Source organism: Alternaria novae-zelandiae (genome assembly GCF_023758075.1).
Source record: "Alternaria novae-zelandiae strain BMP 2774 chromosome Unknown scaffold_28, whole genome shotgun sequence".
Classification (NCBI taxonomy): Eukaryota; Fungi; Ascomycota; class Dothideomycetes; order Pleosporales; family Pleosporaceae; genus Alternaria; species Alternaria novae-zelandiae.
Window position 1 is genome coordinate 259,006 of NW_026056988.1, and position 20,496 is coordinate 279,501.

Sequence of the window (20,496 nt, forward strand, 5' to 3'; positions counted from 1 at the left end):
GCTCAAAGTGGGGCCCCGGACCCCAGATTCTCGTCGTGCCTTCTGCTTTGGTGGTCCGCGTGGTGAAGATGAGTCCACGTCCGGAAGGGGAAAGAGCGAAAACATGACACTGGCTTGCCCTCAACCCAGAGATTCGTTCCAAAGTTCAATTGAAAGCTGGTATAACACGAAATCCTTCTAGGGCATATCGAGAGCTGTTGTTCTTATTATAGAAATCCACGACGTAGTGTGGAGCCACAAGGACGAGAGCACCTCATACAAGAAAAAAACTGAACAGGTCTGCAGGCTACATTAAGCCAAAACCTTGCAAAGGCGGTGATCTAGCGCTAATGTAGGCTCCAGGCTGTTCAGTTTTTTCCTAGGTTGGCGTGAGAGTGCACACATGCGACCTCCACATTGGAAACATAAAGAGAGATTGCAATGCGTTTCATACTGAAATTGTGGTAGTAGGGCTTGGAACAGTGGGATTTCGACCTTAGAAGGCAGAGTAATCCCGGAGATTTGCGCGGTGATTGAGACAGAGCGACAGATGGAGACTGGACTGCTGAAGAGTTTTGGCAGAACGAGAGAGGAGCATTCGTGAGATTCAAGTGGAAGCACAGTACGTGCAAAGAGAATCAAATCCCCAAGGACGTGGAACATCGGCTATTCCTGAGTGAGTCGGCATTGCAAGAAAATTCCACCTCACCTGCATCAAGGCCGATCGGCTATATGGCATATACCTCTAACGTCGGCGTGATATGAGTACAGCAAGCCACTACGATATTACCGACCTTGCAGTTACTATGAATACCAACACTGGCTATGCGCAATCGATCACACGAGCACAAAGAAATTGCTTGTAGCCGAATTCTTCGTGTGCTGGGACCTTGCTGAGCTTTGCGATCTATCGCAATATGACTTCTTCAAAGACCTGCGTTCTGGAAAGAACCACACTGGGCGAACGATCTTTATGTGCGAGATGACTGTCACAAGTCTTGACGTTTTCGACGGTGATGTAGTGGCGTCGAAGGGCCGAAGAAGCCGGAATCGTCCGACGAACATGCGCGACCAATCACGGGTTGGCAGTTGTCATAACCGAGGAAGCTTGAGTGGCGCCCTGACGCTACAACTTCGATGATAGCAACACTTTGATCTTTAAGCCCCAGCCCGCACTCTCCACTCCACACCACACACAATGGCCTCCACACGCGCTTTCACCCGTCTGGCTACCCGGAGAATTGGTACGTACACCGTCCAGTGTCACCGCGACAGCTGAGCACTGCTAACGCTCATCGACAGCCGTACGGCCGGCAGTTTTCTCCCGCGGCTTCGCCTCCGTAAACGACGTTCACGCCCGCGAGCCCATCTCCAAGACCGCCGAAAAGATTGTACCCAATGCGTCGCGATCGCCCATCCCAGAGAGCAAGACATCGACGATTGAGGACCCCGAGGCCAGCGCAGATGCGAAGACCAAGACCTTTCACATCTACCGATGGAACCCAGATGAGCCGACCTCCAAGCCCAAGATGCAGTCGTACACGCTCGACCTGAACAAGACCGGACCCATGATGCTGGATGCGCTCATCAGGATCAAGAACGAGGTGGACCCCACCCTGACGTTCAGGCGGAGTTGTCGCGAGGGTATTTGCGGAAGTTGTGCCATGAACATTGACGGAGTCAACACCCTGGCATGTCTCTGTATGTGGAATTGCACCGTATGAAGGAATTGGAAGGCTAACATGTCATGACAGGCCGTATCCCCACCGACACAACCAAGGAATCTCGCATCTACCCGCTCCCCCACATGTATGTTGTCAAGGACCTCGTACCGGACATGACGCTCTTCTACAAGCAATACCGATCGGTCAAGCCATACCTGCAGCGCGACACCGCCGCACCAGACGTACGTACACCCTTGGAAGTCGGCCAATAGACATCTGCTAACAATATCTCAGGGCCGTGAATTCCGCCAGTCCAAGGAGGACCGCAAGAAGCTCGACGGACTCTACGAATGCATTCTGTGCGCTTGCTGCTCGACTTCGTGCCCGTCCTACTGGTGGAACCAGGAGGAGTACCTCGGCCCCGCTGTCCTCCTCCAGTCCTACCGATGGATCGCCGACTCGCGAGACGAGAAGAAGGCCGAGCGCCAGGACGCCCTTAACAACAGCATGAGCTTGTACCGATGCCACACCATTCTCAACTGCTCAAGGACGTGCCCCAAGGGACTTAACCCTGCGCTGGCTATTGCCGAGATCAAGAAGAGCATGGCTTTCACCTAGATTGTTTTTGGATTGTTGTAGTAGAGGGGAGAACCATCGCATCTTGTTTGCTGGATGAACCTGCGATTTTGCGCAGAAGCTGACACTTTTTGAGCCTGATTTGTACTTTTTGAGATGTATATGCAAACAAATTCAAGCAATTACTTCAATTATGTCTACGCGGTTTATACGAAGAGAGCTGTTTCTTCGAGCTTGCTCTTCATGCAACTTAATCTCTCCTGACTACGCTAACACATGTGTAGGTTGTTAGAGAATGTAGATTCCAAATTACGTTTTGTACGGTACCATAAGGAAAACCCGGTAACCTTATCCTTCGCAAACTAATCCGTCATACTTTTCACATCATGCTCGATGTCATTGCCCTTATCCAACACCCTCATATACTGGTTAATCAGAGTCATTCCCCTCCGAGTCATGTTCCCAGGGGTTCTTCTTGGGAGCAGGATCGATCTCATACATCATCCACCCACTGAGCGACTGCAGCGAATCCAGCTTCTTCTCCTCTGCCCCAGCACCGGAGTCATTGCTGCTAGTGATTTCGATACCCAGCGATCCAGCGACCATCTTCGTCTTGTACTCTGTACCATTGTCGTTCACCAACACAGGCACAGAGGCAAAGCCACTCGGAATATCATCGGTATCCGCCCGATGATACGAAACTCCGTCCAGTTCCAACAGCTGCTTGTCGGATTCATCGACGTTCCAATCCTGCGTTCCTGTCTTCAGATTATACATGCATTTCCCCTTGTCGTCCCAGAAGCAGAATGCCGTTAGCCAGCCTCCCAGATATGACGGTCCGCTGCCGCCTCCGGAGCGATGCGCGATCTTCTGCCAGAAGTCGCGGGAGGCAACGGCCTGCTCCGGATCGAACGTTGCGATGAAGTTGCGCAGAACAGGGCGAAGCAGATCGGCGAATGTACTTGCTTCAGGACCCAATTCAACGAGTTTCTCCAGCCTGGCGAGGATGTCTTCGTAGTCTTCGCGTTCACCCAGTAGAGTGACAGAGGGAATACCACACATGATACTCATCTTGTACGAGAAATAGGCCTGCATAGTGCCCATCATGAGCACCGCAGCTGTTGTGCGATCGCTAACTGTGGTCGTGCTGAACGCAGGCATGATCCAATCGCGCAGATCGGGGTCCTTGACATTCTCCTGAATTAGTCCCGTCATCCGTCTAGCTAACGCCCCAATATCCACAGAGTGAATGCTGCCCACATCTTTGACCTCGAGCTCTTTCTGTCCTTGGTGCGAGACGAAATGATCGCGAAGGGCTTCCGCATTGGCGTTGACGTAGAAATTCAACTGTGAGAGAATTGCGAACCAGACGTCTTCCGGGCGGATGGTGAGATGATGGTGATAGCTATACGCATCGAAAGCTGAGTGGACGAAGCCATTGTTGGAGCCCACAATGCAAGACTTCTGGAGTTCATCAGCGGAGACCGAACTCCGGATTAGCCATTTGCAGGCCTGCGAGTCTCGTGAACTGGTATGTGCGAGGAGCTTTTCTGGGGTGTCGACGTTGTAGGTTCGGCTGCGTGAGCTTTTGGAGTCGTGGTCTGCGACTGTGAGGGTGGTTGGCATGGTAGCAGGAGTATGTGATGGATGATTTTGACTTTGACTTTGAACTTTTGGGATTATTTGAGGATGAGAAAGATGTGCGGTCTTTCATGTAGCTACGTTCGACTTTAATATGCATGCCGTGTGAGCTTCAGGCTGCTGCTGCCTAGGTATGCCTAGATCAGCCGATGTTTGTGGATTGGTGCCTTCCAACATCTCGATGCGCAGACGCGCAGTTGCTCAACGCTTCGCGGGGTAATCGCGTCCTTGTACTCCAACACCTCACTTTACAGCAACAAGGACCAATCCGGTGCGATAGTCTTCAATCACATCGTCCAATCACATTGCGCTAGATTGGTATGATCATCGCTAATTCCACCTGCAGTGTGATGCCCGGCTCGGAGAATCGACCAGACGATGCCGTCCTGCAGGTGGCTACCAGTGGCCAATGATCTCGACTGAGAAGCAGCAACTGCGCATCTGCGCTTTCCCCGCCACAATACGACTGACAGCGTGCGAAAATCAGGACATCAGGCTGCAGTCTGGTCAGCATAGCCAAGCATGTGGGGTCGGTGTGGGGGAACCTCAATGACACAGCATGGCCAACGTATACTACTACCACTACTGTGTCTATCTTCATGGCGTATGTTGTCGTAGGAACGCGTCTTCCAGGCGCGGTCATTGAAGACGCATCGTTACCTGGATATCCAGCGAAGTTCCCACCAGATCCCTTGTATGATGCGCTTCCTACCCCACTATCATTTCGTCTGATCGAAATCATTACCGTTTTTCCACGTCTCAGCTGCAAGATGAAGACTGTTTCGCTCACAGATCACACACCTTATCAGGCTCTCAGTTACTGTTGGGGTTCTCCAAATCGGAGCGTTACTTTATGGTGCAACGGGTTCAAGCTAAAAATCTCGCCGAATCTCGCAAAAGGGCTGAAGAGGCTCTACGCGTATGCAGTAGGGGCCGATGTAAAGTCGTTCTGGGTTGATCAAATTTGCATCCACCAAGAAGACAATGCTGAGCGTACCCAACAAGTCCGTATGATGCGATCCATCTATCAGCGAAGTACGCATACCATTATCTGGCTTCCGCTCAAAAACAGTGAGTGTCTCCACAGAACTGCGACCAAACGATGTCCCAACGTCGGATCCATGCAGCATGACCGATATCCTGACTCTGATGTCGCTTACTGACGACTTCAAGAGATTGCGAAGGCCGCAAAAAGCATTCTGGTTGATGTACATCGCTACATACTTTCAACCAGGAGTGAAATTCCGTCAATTGACGACAAAAGATGGAGCGCTCTAACCCAGTTGCTTGAATCGCCATGGTTTGAACGATGCTGGATACTACAAGAGATAGCAGCGTCTATAGCATGTCCTGAGATCCTTTGTGGTAACCAACGATTGTCATGGAAACGTTTCCAGGAAGTCATAGTTTGGCTGAACAAGTCTGGCAGTAAGCATCGTACTAAACGCATGGAACTTGTTAACAGCATCCAAGAAATTATCAGTAGACGCTATGAGGGCATCGAGTTGGCATATCACTTTTCCCACCTGCACGTACTGCTACACTTGACAAACTCATTTCGCTCTACCGATCCAAGGGACAAAATCTTTGCGCTTATCGGAATGAGCCCCGCAGGTTTCGATCCAGGAATTTGGCCCGAGCAATTAGCACCTAACTACGCAAGGTCGGTGCAGGATGTATACGCGGCTGCGGCGAAGTACTGCATCCAGCAAACCGATAGCTTGAGTGTCCTAGCGCAGTTTGCTCATACCAAGGAGGCCGGGTCTACTCCATCGCGGCGATGTTTCCCTTCCTGGGTACCGAGGTGGGACCTTGCGGACTCTACACACCGAATCAGTGCCTTCTCCTTGCACCGGGAGCCTGAGGGTCTTCGCAATCTGACTGAGAAATTCAACGAAGCATCTAAAAGAATCAAGATTACAATGGATCACGATGCACCGTTGAGAATTCTTCGTGTTCGTGGAATGCAGGTCGACACAATCAACATATGTCTCCCTACGGTAGTATCAGATCAAGCAAAGTTTCATGCGGGAGTACCAGAACGTCACGGGGAATATTTGTTAAAGCTCATCCCGCAACTATACACAATGAGTAAGAAACACGTCCGTCACTTTCCGCGATCGTTCAACCACACGTTCTTCCTTGTGACAACAGCAGGCTTGACACGCGAGCACAGAGATGCCCGAATCGAGCCCCGGAAACATTATGAGTTTATCGAAAACCTCGCAGAAGAATGGACGAAATGCCAGTCAGCTCCGGACGACGCAGCTGCGGCAAGCTTCGCATCCTCACTGCTGTTGCCACACTGCTCAGACGAGAGCCCTTTCCATAGGCAATGCCGTCATGAACCAGATAATATACAGCGATTAGCTTGCTATTGGGATCGTTATATTTTCGCACTTCAGCGTCTGATGAACCGCCGCCTCTTCATCACTTCATCGGGCCATCTCGGTCTCGGTCCAGCAAGCATGATGTCCGGAGACACAGTCGCGATCTTGTTCGGCGGAAATGTTCCATATATCCTGCGACCTCTCGAGAACAAGCAATGGCACTTCGTCGGGGAATGCTACTTGGATGGGTACATGGATGGCGAAGCACTCGACAACGAGGGAGAAAATCCGTCTAACCATGAGTGGTTTGAGATGGTGTGAATCACATCCTATCGGCATCGCAAGACGATAAATTCACCCGGAAAACCTATGGAAAGTCATTGTTAGCTACAGTACAACATATCCTTACACGACCAACGCGGCATCAGGCTGTATAGCCATGGAAATTAAGCCAGGAACGTTCCTCTATAGTCAAACCTCGATTCTAAGGAGACATCACATTACATGCGATAATATATCGGAAGAAGTAAGAAGCAAGGAGCAAGCGATCGGGTCAGGCTTGTGCTAGCCTCTTCTGCAGTAAAGCATGCAGCAAGACTGAACTTGGGTTCGCAGATGCTTTAGCGAGGCGAGCTAGAAGAAGGATCACAGGGACGAGGCAATTGTCAACGGCCTGCATCGTCGAAGCATGATGATGGAACGAGGGTTTCTTCGCATGCCGATGAGACGCGCAAGTGTAGTTTGATCGATGCCAGATTAGTTGTTAAACGCGCTGTCCACGATGTTAGTGCAGCTCCGAGCCATCTCCTACGTTAGCAATTCAATGCAATCCAATGTAATACAACGCGACAATCGCTCAATGGGTATTTGACTTGTTCATTATTACCACGAAGCCCTCTCAAAGAGGCATTCGCACCACAGTGCCTCCCCAGCAGGGTCAGCCCGTGTTATCCTATACGCGAATATTCAAACACATTATACACAAGCTCTTTGCCCGGTCCACATAACAGCTCTTATGACTTTCGTATCGGGGGTCATGTCTTGTCCGCCTTGAAATCGTACTGCTCGGCTTCGCTCCAACTTCGAATCAAAGGGGGGTATCTTATGCCATGCCTTTGCCAGCTTGCCTCTGTGGTGGGTGTTAGAAGGCTGTATGGGAAAAGAATTGGGTGGTTGGGGTGGTTGGGAAAACGTACCTTCTTGTTGATGAACATGGCAATGACGAGGATGGCGACGAGGAAAACAATGACGAAGACGACAATGACACCGGGCTCACGCTGGGCCCAGTTCTTGTCGCGCTTGGCGAGCTGGTGGAGAGCGTACTCGGCGCGAGCGGCGATGGGCATGCTGATGGCGGCCATTGTGTTTGTTTGTGGGTTTCTGGGGTGGAGATGTTAGAAAGGTTGTTCGTACGAGCAGCTGTGAAGACCTGGAAGGATTCCCGGAGCTGGAGAAGCACAGGCCAGGCGCATTGGGCGCGTGCGATTCACTCCCAAGAGAGGTCTCGAGCGTAACGATCTTCGGCCAAGGCTTGTCGCGAGACTGGTCCCGATGGCGGTGATGCGATGCGATGCGACACGACGCGACGGGATGCGACAACGTGACGCGAACTCTCCCCGGCAGCTCCAGAACAAGGCGGCATTGAGCTTACATTTACGAATTGAATCGGTCCACTGTTTGAATATCGAGCTGAGGGAAGCTTTGTTTTGGCTGTTGATGGCAACGGAAGCTGGTCAGCGCGATCGGATCAAACCCACGGAAACGGTCGCTAGGCAGAGGGACTCGGCGATGTTTAATTGAAAGGCGCAGGTCGACAGCGATGCAGCATCAAAGAGTGAGAACGAAAAAGCTCTTAATAGCAAGAGGGTGAATGTCCGCTTTTAAATGCGCCGGCTCGCCGAAAATTTCTGCACAGTTGATGAGGCATTTTGTTTGGCCCCGGGTCCTAGCGGGTTGTCCGGGAGGCTCCAAGCTTGCAAGGGTGGGTGCAGCGTCGCTTCGGCCGGGGAATGGGCGCGGGCCTGGAGGGAGGGAGTAGGGAGCGGTACTTACGTCTGAGGCTCGTCCGAGTGGGTAATGGATAGTGGGCGCTGGGGGATGTTGGAGACTCGGGGCGAGGAGCAGCGTGAAGAGTAGATGAAGGTTGGGTCGGGCCTAGCAACCACCCGCGAGGGTTGAGGGAGCTAGGAGGGAGCTACCCAGTGCAGCCAATGGCGCGACATGCCATCATTTCGTCGTAGATGAGCCGACGATCGCAGCCTCACGTCGGAGATACTCACGTTCTGATGTGTAGTCACTATCTGCTAGTTGCCTGTCACGAGAAGAGCCGCTTTAGAGCTTCACCGGTCGTTGATACCAAGCCATCCACTGTAGCACTCCCAGCACTCCCAGCACTCCCCATGAACCTCTCGCTCGCGCCTCCACACAGTTGCCCAGGTGCGTCTGGCGCTGCAAGCCGCTGACGCTACTCGTCGGCTCCACTCAGCCAGCACCCCTGCCACCTCTAAACCGTTCTTGTGCGGCAGAAGCAGCATCGATGTCATCGCCCATTGCTTATCGTCCATGACTGATGAAGGCGGCGCGAACCCACCTGCACCCTCGGATATCTCGCCAGGGCCGTTTGACACCAGCCGAACCGTGGGCAGCATCAACCGGGCAACAGCAGGCCTAGCGCACCGGAGCCAAAAACAACGCACGTCAATAATGCCTCATTTCCAGACGCTGGCTTCGCGTCGACAGGGCGACGCGCTACGCCGATAGCGCCCAGGCAGACTGGAGACGCGTGGGGTGGCCTTGGTAGCTCGATGCCGGGATCCTCACTAAGCTTCTGCTGTGCCTGTGCCCCCGCATCTTGGCGAAGCATGGCACACGAGCCCTACACGGCCTTTGAAACGCTGCAGAGCATCACCATGTCACAGGCACCATCAGCAGAAGCAAGTGTCGCGAGCTGCACGCGCGCCTTGGAACGTCTGAGTTGTGTTGCCGCGTCCGCTATCGCGACGCTGCCCGTACTGCCAATATTGTTGCTATCCGGGATCGTGGAATAGCGTCGCCACATGACTCGGCGCCCATGTGACCGCCGTCGCTGTTGGCATAAATCCTTATTCAGCCCATCATAACCACCGCAATGTGCAGCCAGCCATCGAGATATGCCGTCGCGCGCACCAGCTCCTCCACACTCGCGCTCAGCGGCAGCACCGCTCCGTGCAACACGGCCTGCGCCAGCAGCGGACTGCGTCTGCTCGGAAATAGTGTCGGCAATATCGCGTTCAGTGCTGTCCCGATGGTCTGTGGTTGCCCTGTCTGCCGTCAGCGCCTTCCACACCTACACCGCAATTACACGTACTAGACGACAGGTTCGGCGTCACCAGCCTCTGCACTACTCTCAAACTCCCGGGTGCCGTCTCTTCTTGCACCCCTTCCGACGACGCGTGTGGGAGATAGAGCCGCACTGGTAGATGTCTCAGGTTGACTCCTTGCGGGTTCAGCAGCTTCTGGTTAATGGGGTTGTACACCGCAAAGTCGTGGTTCTTCACTCCGCTCCAGAGCTGCGTGCTGTCTTCTTTGCTCAGAAACATGACTGTCTTTCCTGTTCCTGTCCTGAGGTAGTCGGCCTCCTTCACGCTGTGGATAAATAAGTCATGCATGTGCTTGTCGTCGTTATCAAGCTGAACCAGCTGTTCAGAAGGGAAGTCGGAGAAGTGTACTGTGAGTCGCCATGGTAAATGTTGACGCTCTTCCTCTGTACTCTCGATCTTGTGCGCTTGTTCAGCCTCCGTATCCGTGTCTGAAGGATACGCGGGCTCAGCGCCAGAGTAGAGGTCGTAGAGGAGACCCAGTGGATAATGCCATTTCAGCGGCACATCTTCGTAGGATAACCATGCGTCTTTGGGCGTGACATCCGGGTAGATGAGGCTGCGTGCGAAGAAGGCATGCAGTTTGTGTATGAGCAGCCCGAGATACGATATGCGTGGAAATTGTATCTACCTCTAGTCAGCCATAGCTCATCCGATGTATCATCGCCAGACTATGTCGACACTGCACATACTAAGTAAGGATCCGACTCGTCGTACGTCCTACAGTCGCCCTTGTGCAGGCGTATCTCGAGCGGGATACTCCCATTCCAAGTGCTCTGGCGCAGTCTACTCGCAATGTCTCTCTCAGCCATGGGCGCGAAGCATCCAAGTCGCAGGTTCGCCAGCCGCCGTTCTGGTAGCCTAGGCGCAGCTGAGCTGATGGATAGTGGGGTAGGTCGCTGCGCAGGCAAGGCGGAAGGCGCGTTGATGGCGGGGTATGCAGGGGGAGCTTGGGCCTGACGTGCAGGAAACCCTGGGTCTTTTCGCTCGTGCGTGCGTCTCTGCGACAACCCCAGACCGACTGTCGTAGGAAGATGGGCGCTGGTCGTGTCTTCTTCTCCACCCACAACGCATGTATGCCGTGACGCCGTAGATGGGTGACTTACTTACGCACGACAGCTGGACCATGGATGTGGCTCTTAGCCGCAAACGCTCGCGCCTGACTGTTGACGAGGATGAGGACGAGGTCCAGCGGAGGAGGGAGCCGTCGCCTGCGCTGCCGCCATTGGGCGATGCGCTGAAGAGGTCGAAGACGCAGTGCGAGCTGGAAGAGCTAGATATTATAAGTCCGGAGGAGGCATGGAGCGTGGATGTGGATGCGATACTGGGTAGCAGTACGCTCGCGACTCCTGTAGGCAGTATGCTGGAAGCGCATAATAACTGGGCAAGGTATAAGAGGCAGGCGTCTATAGTTGTTTTGTGCGTGCAAGGGAACGTTCAGGTCCATTATGACCTGCTTTGGTAAGATCATCCTGAACCATTTCAAACCACTACTAACAACCTACAGCTCCTCCCTCCCAGATCTCTACGCGCTCTCGCCCTCCCTTCAACCCTTCGTCCTCTGTCACGACCCATCAACACATAGACTCCCCTCTTCCGCGCCCTTCTCGCTCCCCTTGATACAAGCCGCAACTCCCTCGAACAACCACTTCGTCCGCCTGGGCCTACTACATCCCCTTGGTGGAGGCAAGTTTCCGTTAGATGCACTCGTCGTGCTGGATAAGAAGGGCAGAAGGAGACTGGTGCTGCCATTCGGCTGGGGTGCTGGTAAACATGCGGACACACCTGCGGGACGGAATATACAGCTACGGTTGATGGCGTTGCTGAGGAGCTGTGTCGCGATGTTAGAACAAGAACAATGAGAGCTCTTGTGCGGCTTACTTTGACGTTTGGAGCAATGAACGTGAGGTATATGTGTGAGCAGGGAAAGGCTCAAGATTTCTGCAAGCAACATGAAGGACGATATGGCTATGATTGTAGCATGCACACACCATATGGTATTACTGTTGGAATAGTGATGAAGCAACGTGATGGTCATCAACATGTTTCATTAGGTGTGTAGTACTACCCTGAACGCCATCCTCCTGCTATCCTTCCGGGTATCATCGCGAAACAGACCACCTATGAACGCCTATGCCTGGAGGGTCTCCGCTAGAAGCAGAGTCATGAAACAAAAGGGATGGTGGGCTTTGGAGACTATAGCCTCGTTGTACCCATGCTCGCATGAGCGCGTATGGACCACAAAAGCCTACAGCGGCTTATGTTATCCTCCAACAAACAATCAGGAGCCAGGTCCAGGACTACCTATGCCCATCGTGGTGTTGTTTATCATGGTCGTGTCCTTTTTTGCAGACTTCGGGGGGTCGACCATAGTCGTGTCCTTCTTTTCCGACTCCGGGGCTTCGAGCATGGTGATATCCTTTGGCTCCACTGCGACGTTGCCGCCCGCTTGAGGAGGAGGAGGTGGCTGAGACTGTCCCCCGTTGTCAGACGAGATGACGCCTTGGCTGGCTATGACGAAGGTCATGTCGGCATCGGTACCGTCCTCGATAAGAACTTCATCATGTTCTATCTCCCGGTTGGTGCCACCCTTCACGGGACGGATCGGGCTGGTGGATGCGAAGGGTGGGTTGAAGGCTTCATCGTCCTCTTCATCTAGCTCCCGGAATCGCGAGTCGCCGCTCGGCAGTAAGCGGTTTTGATGCTGGTATCGTCCGGCGCGGGGTGTGAGGGAACTGCCGTCCACGCTCTGCTCAAGAAGGCGGCGACCGTCAAGCTGTTCGAAAGCCGACGCAGCCGAGGGTATGTGAGATGGTGTAAGCGTTACATCGTCGATGAGACGACGCGAGCTAGGACCTCGACCGTGGAGCTCCCGCGAAGCACGACGTCGATGTGCCTTATTCGCGCCAACTAAACCCTTCTTGTGAGCTTCGAGCCTCAGCTTGACGTTTGTCTTGACTTTGTGCAGGTATCTGAGCAAGTATCCTGCTGTAACCACTGGCAGTCCACTGTAGAAGCTGCTTCCGTCGAAGACGTCTTCATACACAATGATGTGAGTCGCGAAAGTACACATGACCTTTTCGTACTGAGGTACTGTGAATGCCTTCTGACAGAAATCCACAGTGAACAGCTTGTGATGCTCGACCAAGCTCCTGAGCCCTTCAGGTGTCGATCCATCTTTAGTAAGGGCATTCCTGAAGAACTTGAATGCGAACTTTTCGAGGCACTCCATACCCATCTCAGTCGCGCAGAGATATAGCTGCAGGTGCATCGCGGTTGCCGTTGTGTCGCTCGGAATATCTTCTTCGGCGAGGCTGTACTTGATACCGATGATGGAACTGGCAACAATCTTGACAACAGCCGGACTGTACTGCTTGGTGGGGATCTCAGCGAGGTTGTCGATCTTTAGTTTAATTAGCCCAATAGTCAAATGATGACCCCCCATGAAATCAGGAGAGGAGAGACAGAGACAATTCTAGACGCGTTTTGACCCATCCAAAATATGTCTAGAATATCAAGTGGGAAGCGCGGGACAATGGCTTCCCAGACCACATTGCTAGGAACTTACATTAGTGTGGATCCAGATGGACCTTGATACTGCCAAGTCCTTGTTGACAGTGAAACTAGTTGCCGCATCGGAAGAAGGGAGTGATAAGCCACACTGAAGGTTACGGCGGTCTTGATCGCGTGCGCTGTCGGAAAGTCAGTCGGAATACTTCCCTGTACGAAAGACGAGAGGTTGTCTTACGTTTCGAAGATCTCATGATCGCCAAAGTCCAGCTTCTCGACGGACAGTTTACCAAGCAAATGATCAACATAGCCAATATCAGCCGAATTGGTCCCTGTGGTCAGCTCGCCATCTTGCAAGGAGGCGGTTTGTGGCTGCTGTGCTATAGACATCGTGGATTGAAGCGCGTCTGATTCCGCTGGTTGTTGAGACATCAAAGGCAGTTGCTCTAGATGTGTGTGGTGGGGGGCGAAGAGAGTTGGTCTAGACAGAAGTCGAATTGGCTGCAGAATGGCGCAATCACGCACTATGAATATTATTGTGTTGTGGTTGCCTAGCCAGCCTCGTTTGCCTGACTCCTAGAACAGTAAGGAATGGCGGCGAACGTGACGGACCAGAATGACGTATTATGCTCAGTGTCGTAGCTTTGCGTTCCCTTCACTCCACCCTCACTGATCAGTGGGCCAACACATTCGACGCGGGTTGATCTTGTGTTGGACGTGTCTATAATGAGATATATTCTGACATATACCAAGTTGCGCGGTTCGGTGGTTGATTATGCGTGTTATCGTTCCAAGTTTCGGCTTGACAATTCACTTAGCTGTTTGGTGAGAGGTGACTTTATTTTTGCCTGTGTTCGATCCCGAGATAGACCACGCTCTCTCTTTTTTGCTCGCGATTCCTCACAGATTGCGTCATACGCAAGGGAGCAAACAGCCCAGCGCGGAGACGGAAGCTAATCCTCCCTAGCTCTTTTTGGTGATATAGTTATAGCGTCCAAAGCTCTCTTAAATCACCCAGCAGCAGCGAAAGAACCTTCCTAGAGATGGTAAGCACACAGCTCTGTCGCCACGTCGCACAATCCACTCGAGTCTGACTATATTAGGAGAACATGTCGGTCGACCCAAAATCTCTGGACAACTTGGTGAAGCAACTGTTTGTCGGCTTCAGCAAGCCATTGCTCCCGACCCGTTCGCAGGCCAAGTAAGTCCAAATCAGTCTATCTTTCAGGGTGAGCACTAACCCAAACAATAGGCGAGGCAAAGCAGTGCTATCGAAGCGCCAGGGTTGCGACTTGACTTTCATTTGCGACGGCGTTCAGTTCGACGTTCACACTGCTTTCCTTCTGGGTGGCGCAGAGACGATTGAAGAGTATCTACATCCAGCAGGAGTATGTCTCTCCACTCCGAGTAACGTCAATGCCTGCTAAGGATGTGACAGAACGAGCAGAATCCCCCACCGGTCACCCTCGTCTTCAACGAGAATGATTTCAGCCCCATCATGGTCGATCGCTTTGTCAACTTCGTATACACCAACACTTATCAACTAGACAAAGGTGGCCGCGCGCGGAGCCTGCACCATGCTACATACTTACCTCCGGGAAAATTGAGCGATGATTTCGCCGTCCAGCTTGATTCATCCATCCAGTTCCACCTCAAGATGTACAACATGGGGGAGCGGCTCAGGTATCAGGAGCTCATGACGGTTGCGCACGCGAAACTAGCAGAGGCGATGCTGTGGGCTAGCAGACTGACTGTTGAGCTTCTGCTGAAAATACTGAGCTGGATTTATGGTTCTCCCGGAGACGAGACGACCAAAATCTGCATGGACCAGACCGGCATACTACGAGACATGGCCGTGGCGTGTACTTTGCGTCATATCTACAGAGGACTATGGCCACTGCAAGATGTCGTAGTCTTCGAGAACGCTACTCAGGAGAGGAACGAGTTCCGTGGAGAGCTCCGCATGGCTGTTGATACATACAGAGACATCTTGAAGCTGCCGGAGAAAGTCAAGATCGGTAACAAGCGGAAGAGGAGGGGATGAGAGGTCGAGTACCCTAATACGTCTTCAGCGAAATGGTACTGAGCCTAATATTCTCGTATTTTGTGTACGTGGAGAGTAGTATGGCGATGCTTGTTAGCCGCTTCGTTAGTGGAGCTCATGTACAGGGCGGAACCACGGAAGGGCATGAAATGTAAGACTGTCTACTAGACGGGACAGTCTTTGGGAAACTTCGAAAGAGACATAGTCGTAATGAAACGTGCCATTCGAATACTATGCGATACAGTGTTGAATGCGATGGATGATAAGGTGACGGAGGAAGGAAGTTTGAAGCATTGGGTGAGGTCGGTACGCCGCGGAGGAGCGCCCCACAACTGCCCCGACGTATCCTGGCGGCGCCGTCACTAGGGGCGGCCGCAACCCGTGTCGCACACTACAAGTCTAAATCCAAGGTAGAAGTATACGTTGTCTTAAGAAGTGTCTACTGATTAACATCTAGTAATGTGCGTGCAGCAACATGCGTCACGAATCCTGATTGAACGTGTTCGCGCTCCGATTGTCATCATTGAAATGCCCTGTTTGAAGCGCAATACATTGCCCATTTCATTGTATCTGCGTTACAGGAACCTATCTTCCCGAGTATCATTTCCAGAAGCACCACCTGTGAACGCCAGACTTTGAACGCCAAACCTAGAAGTACCATGAATGTGAGTTAACTGAGCAGCTCCCATGCCAGCTTCACTCTGTCTCTATGACGAGTGAGCCTTGAAGCTCATGCTCCATGTGATCGTTGACCTCGCCATCGTCTCCATCCGCAGACACGTCACCCGCGATCAAGTGTACGAGTTCTCCTTTGGTGTAGTCTGACTCGAAGTACGACTTGTTTCTCTCCAGCATGTTGGCGAACTCTTCGGCGGTGGGCTGGCTCTCGACAAGAGAGTTATGGTAATGTGTAACAGCGATGGGCCAGAGCACCGGCATGGCCATCTTTCTCGCGCACAGGTATACCTTGAGGTGGAACTCTGTTGGTGTATCGTCAACCCGTACCGTAATACTATCGTCTTCGATACCAGGCTGGGCCTTCTTCAGATGTGTCAACTTGTAGTTGTCGAGCTTCTGGGTATGGTCTAGATGGTATTCGACGTCGAGGATATGCTGTATCATCATCTCAACGACAATGAAGTCGTATTCGTGCATAGTCACCACGCAGCGGCTGTTTCCTGCAGCGTCCACCTGTCGAGTAGTTAGTTTAGGCTATCGAGACAGCGCGATGTTACCGTGCGTAACATTGCGGAAGAATGGCTTTCCGCGGAGTTTGAACTAACCTGCTTCCCAATCTCGTCTGATCCGCCTGTAGCAAGATCCTGTGGTAGAGTGCAAGTCGCGCTCTCATTTCCCAGTTTCGCGACAATGGTTACGTGCCTGCGTGCGTTCTTCACGAGTCGGGCGCGCCACCTGCTTTTGTCAGTGAACTATTCGTCCAGTCTGATAGGTGTTCGACAATACATTCTTTCAGTATCCTCAACCGTTGGGTATGCCTCCTCAGGTGACATCTGACCGGTCGCGATGGCAAGAAACTGCATGTCCGCACCGGGCCTGCTGCTTGTCGACGCCATTGCCAAAGCCTTATCGCGTGTAGGATTATCGACATGTCCAACGATGGCCGCGTGGAGTGATTCGCTGTCACTTTGATTGGGATTCTGACTAGCCATATCGCTTGGTGAGCCCGATGAAGATGTGTAGAAGCTGAGTCGTAGTGGAAGTAGAATTCAGACGCGTAGACCATAGGAAGTGGAGGGGCAGAGTGGAAAGACAGCGAACGTCAAAACTAGCGCTATCAGAGATGAGGTCACATGCGTAGGCTCCAATGTGCGAGAGTAGAGTGTGAGCGGAGTCAGAAGCGGCTTCAGTCTTTCACTCCCTGTGTGTTTGCGGTTTGTGAGCGCTTATGTTTATGAGCGACACCTTCGTAGCATCACCATATAGCTATCAGTTTTCCGAATCTTCCACATCCCTTCACTGCAAAGTAGCTTGAACCATCAGCTGAAGTTCTATATGAAGACTTACAACATGGGCGGCATCTTCCAGTATCTGTGTTGATAGCTGTTGCGCATACCAGGATGGCAGCGGAAATACTGGGGAAGAGCTTGATTGGCGCAGGAATTACTGAGAGCCTCGTGAACTGCACATATAATACATCTGAGCATCCGCATCCTATCTTACAGTTCTGATACTTCCGGCTGAGGAAGCCGCGAGATAACGATCCGTAGAGAGTGGCATGGCGGCAGCCGGGAGACAGGTTGCAGGGCTATTTGCAGGGTGTTGGAGCGTGTAATCGATATAAACCGTAGCATAGCCGTAGGAAATCTGCTCAATGGCCGTGTTGCTGATGTGAAGCGTGTGATGCGCGGTTGCAGGAAGTGCGAAGGCACGTCTCCGTGAGGGTGGCTGGCGACTAGCGTGGTTCGCCACCCTGCCGCGATGACATTGGTTGGCGCGCCGTCGAACGTTCGATCACCTCTCCAACGAACATGTGAATCTCCACGTCGACCATCTACTGAAATGAGGACTGACAATAACAGCTTCCTTTTGTGATACGGAGGCCCGAAAGTTGCGCGTGGAGATGCTATTCTTTCCGCTGCAACGCGTCCCAGCAGCCTCCTTACATCAAGGTAACGTGAAGACGCGTCAATTCTGCGTGTGTTCGCGATTTTATCTCGCGATAATCCGATTACAAGTACTTTGAACCCACCTGGGACGGCTACTTATGCGATGGCGCCGATGTGCTGGCGACGTCTGAAGTGGTAATATCCTTCTGGACAAGACGCCCCTGTTTGGTACAATCCCGGCCCGTGCATCTTGTTTGCACACGATCTCATTTCCTACCAAACCTCCTTCCTCACCTCCCGTCGTTACACACAAAATCCCGCCATGCCACCAATCCGTACAGAGAAGAAGAACAGTGTTGCGCAAGCTGCTTCTTCGCGCGGTCTCGCTGCCTTTGGCTTTAAACCTGCCCCGAAAGAGGAGGTCGTAGCCGCAGCGGCCCGAGCGAAGCCTTCAGTCGTATTACGACCCGCTGCAGTCCAAGTAGAGCAAGTAGCACAAGTAGTGCAAGACGCGCCGAAGCCAAAACCTCGTCTTCCAAAGCCCCTTGTCAAAGGAAACAAACAAGCCGCCTTCGAAGATTCCAGATACCACTGGGACGACAAGTACCACAAAATCGTTGGAACATCGACACGGAAGATCGTCTTTGGAAGAGGCTTCAAACTGGCAGAGTAAGTCGCACCCCTTCCCGATATTTACAGTGTATACAATGCAATACTAATTTGCGTTTTTCAGTAAACATATAGACGACATCCTCTTCTTAGGTCCCAAAGTCTGCGACTTGCTTACGGAAATTCATTTCCAATACTTGGATACTGATTACGACGCTCACAATGGTACGGCTCGATGGCTATGCAAGACTTAATAGAACTGTTACTGACTGACGACAGCCTGCCTTGTGACAGACGAGGGTATCAAACGCCTTGCTAGAGGCTGCAGAAACTTGAAGAAGGTGTTCCTACCCGGGGGTAGCGGTCCCAGCATGAGTGACGAAGGTCTAATTCACCTTCTTACCTTCTGTCGTGACATTACCCATCTGGAATTCTCCGGTCGTGGTATTACCGAAGCCGCTTTCCAGCAAATGGCCGCTAACCCAGATCTGGCGCCGAACTTGAAGAAACTACGCCTGAGCGACCAGTCTTCGGACAAAAACTACATGCGTGGCATGCGAGAGTTTGGAAGGTCGCGACCGACGCTACCAATCGAGCAGGTTCATCGTTCGCATTACAAGAAGTATGATTCGTGGTACATGTCGACTAGTCATACAACATACATCAATGGTAGAAAGGTGTCTACTAGTATCCCTGTTGACACATGAGCTATACCTAAGCGGGCCAGGCCATAGGTACTTTCTTTCTCAACATATATCTTTCTTTGGTTGGACAGTATCTTGGGCTTATTGGAGCACAACTAGCAGGATGTCACGAACTGTCAAATTTACAGCGCCGCGCTAGTCAACGACAGAACTACAGGAAGGATTGGTGGCTTATAAGCATCACGAGAGGGCGTTCGCCATGTGCCTGCCACATCGTCCAAACCTGTTTGTATGCACTAACGCAACCAATCGCAACTGGTGTCGAGATATTGGGGGGTTGGTACAGCTGGGTTGAGTTTCAGCCGTAGGAAAAAGTAATGCCCCAATGTAAGATACGGCAGAGACCCACTTACAGGTATGCGCTATAAAATCTAGGTCATCTGAACATCGTTCTTTTGTTATTGTCTTTTCAGTCTCTGTTTTCCCCTTCGAAGTTTCGACAACTTCAGCAGTTATGCCACCAATTCGCACACAAAACACAAACATCGCATCTGAGGGCAGCTTTGCAAGACTGGGCTTTCCAGTAGTCTCGAGAGATGAAGCGTTAGCAGCGGCCAAGAGTGTAGTGGTAGCTGCGCAAACAAAGGCACCTCCGCACCAGAAGCGCGTTCGTCGCGCGAAGATGCAGTCGCGTTCGGCACCAATCAGTCGAACACCAACAACCCCACCTGTCACACCGCCAACCCCGTCGACTGTGCAAGAAGAGGACGAGGAAGAGGACTCTGGCCCAGATGTTCTGAGTAATTGTTCATGTGGGCGCCAATGCGTCGCCGAAATTTTGACTGATTCATCCAAATGGCGAAAACCCGCTCATCTTTCAACTGGACACGGTATCACTATTGAACCAGAATGCCATTGGAGTTTCGAGTGGAGTAAGCTCATTTGCGAGCGATGCGCCGCGGGTCGTCAGTTGGACGTAGGCATGTAAGTCAACTGGACGTGTTTCTCTCGGCAGACCGCTTGCTGATAACCAAAAGCATGACTGATGAAGCTCTTCTGGCGGTCAACATGAATGGGAAGATAAAGCATATCCACTCTGGCCAAAAGTAAGCTGCGTTATCTTTCTGCAGGAAGCAGTCATCCTGCTAACTCGAATCAGCACTTGGGAATCCAGATTCTTTACGGGACAAACTGGCACAGAGCAAAGTCTGATTCATCTCATTCACCACAGCCCTAGTCTGCAATCTGCTCATCTGAAAGAGTCCCGCAGTCGAAACGTGTTCTTCGCACTCGTCTCTTCGTGCCCAGCTCTCCTCAGCATCCACCTATCTGGGGACTCTGATTATACGGATCCAGCCGAACTGTGGGCTCTCGCCGAGCACCCCGAGTGGGTACCCAATTTGCGGGAACTAAGTCTATCGTCAGGCAGGATGTTCTTTCATCCCAAACGGATGCAACCGGAAGGTTTAGGACTTGCTTTAACGACACTTGCGAATGCAAGACCAAACCTCATCTTCAGCTTTATTTCGGGCAAAAGGATAGTTTGGGCCAGGGTCCCACCGTGGATCAGTTTCGA

General features: G+C 52.1%; 8 protein-coding genes across 8 annotated transcripts; 4 read left to right on the plus strand and 4 right to left on the minus strand.

Annotated features, from left to right (window-relative positions):
- Positions 1–1,177: 1,177 nt before the first annotated feature.
- SDH2 (succinate dehydrogenase complex, subunit B) lies at positions 1,178–2,261 on the plus strand (the record flags this gene model as incomplete). The annotated part of the gene is made up of 4 exons (XM_049403670.1): positions 1,178–1,223; positions 1,282–1,680; positions 1,734–1,885; positions 1,938–2,261. The coding sequence occupies 4 exons, from the start codon at positions 1,178–1,180 to the stop codon at positions 2,259–2,261; spliced, it is 921 nt and encodes a 306-aa protein (XP_049250599.1).
- Positions 2,262–2,648: 387 nt separating this feature from the next.
- On the minus strand, positions 2,649–3,845 carry J4E88_010075 (uncharacterized protein; the record flags this gene model as incomplete). The annotated part of the gene is made up of 1 exon (XM_049403671.1): positions 2,649–3,845. The coding sequence occupies one exon, from the start codon at positions 3,843–3,845 to the stop codon at positions 2,649–2,651; it is 1,197 nt and encodes a 398-aa protein (XP_049250600.1).
- A 5,450-nt stretch (positions 3,846–9,295) lies between these two features.
- Positions 9,296–10,358, minus strand: ATG5 (autophagy protein 5; the record flags this gene model as incomplete). Its single annotated transcript, XM_049403672.1, has 3 exons — positions 9,296–9,489; positions 9,537–10,173; positions 10,239–10,358. The coding sequence occupies 3 exons, from the start codon at positions 10,356–10,358 to the stop codon at positions 9,296–9,298; spliced, it is 951 nt and encodes a 316-aa protein (XP_049250601.1).
- A 314-nt stretch (positions 10,359–10,672) lies between these two features.
- On the plus strand, positions 10,673–11,408 carry J4E88_010077 (uncharacterized protein; the record flags this gene model as incomplete). Its single annotated transcript, XM_049403673.1, has 2 exons — positions 10,673–11,007; positions 11,054–11,408. The coding sequence occupies 2 exons, from the start codon at positions 10,673–10,675 to the stop codon at positions 11,406–11,408; spliced, it is 690 nt and encodes a 229-aa protein (XP_049250602.1).
- Positions 11,409–11,827: 419 nt separating this feature from the next.
- On the minus strand, positions 11,828–13,488 carry J4E88_010078 (uncharacterized protein; the record flags this gene model as incomplete). Its single annotated transcript, XM_049403674.1, has 3 exons — positions 11,828–12,949; positions 13,115–13,238; positions 13,295–13,488. 3 exons carry the CDS (start codon positions 13,486–13,488, stop codon positions 11,828–11,830), a joined length of 1,440 nt encoding a protein of 479 aa, XP_049250603.1.
- Positions 13,489–14,165: 677 nt separating this feature from the next.
- Positions 14,166–15,100, plus strand: J4E88_010079 (uncharacterized protein; the record flags this gene model as incomplete). The annotated part of the gene is made up of 3 exons (XM_049403675.1): positions 14,166–14,257; positions 14,309–14,444; positions 14,495–15,100. 3 exons carry the CDS (start codon positions 14,166–14,168, stop codon positions 15,098–15,100), a joined length of 834 nt encoding a protein of 277 aa, XP_049250604.1.
- Positions 15,101–15,796: 696 nt separating this feature from the next.
- J4E88_010080 (uncharacterized protein) lies at positions 15,797–16,674 on the minus strand (the record flags this gene model as incomplete). Its single annotated transcript, XM_049403676.1, has 3 exons — positions 15,797–16,291; positions 16,384–16,513; positions 16,565–16,674. 3 exons carry the CDS (start codon positions 16,672–16,674, stop codon positions 15,797–15,799), a joined length of 735 nt encoding a protein of 244 aa, XP_049250605.1.
- Positions 16,675–17,989: 1,315 nt separating this feature from the next.
- On the plus strand, positions 17,990–18,983 carry J4E88_010081 (uncharacterized protein; the record flags this gene model as incomplete). The annotated part of the gene is made up of 2 exons (XM_049403677.1): positions 17,990–18,336; positions 18,605–18,983. The coding sequence occupies 2 exons, from the start codon at positions 17,990–17,992 to the stop codon at positions 18,981–18,983; spliced, it is 726 nt and encodes a 241-aa protein (XP_049250606.1).
- Between the last annotated feature and the right edge of the window lie 1,513 nt (positions 18,984–20,496).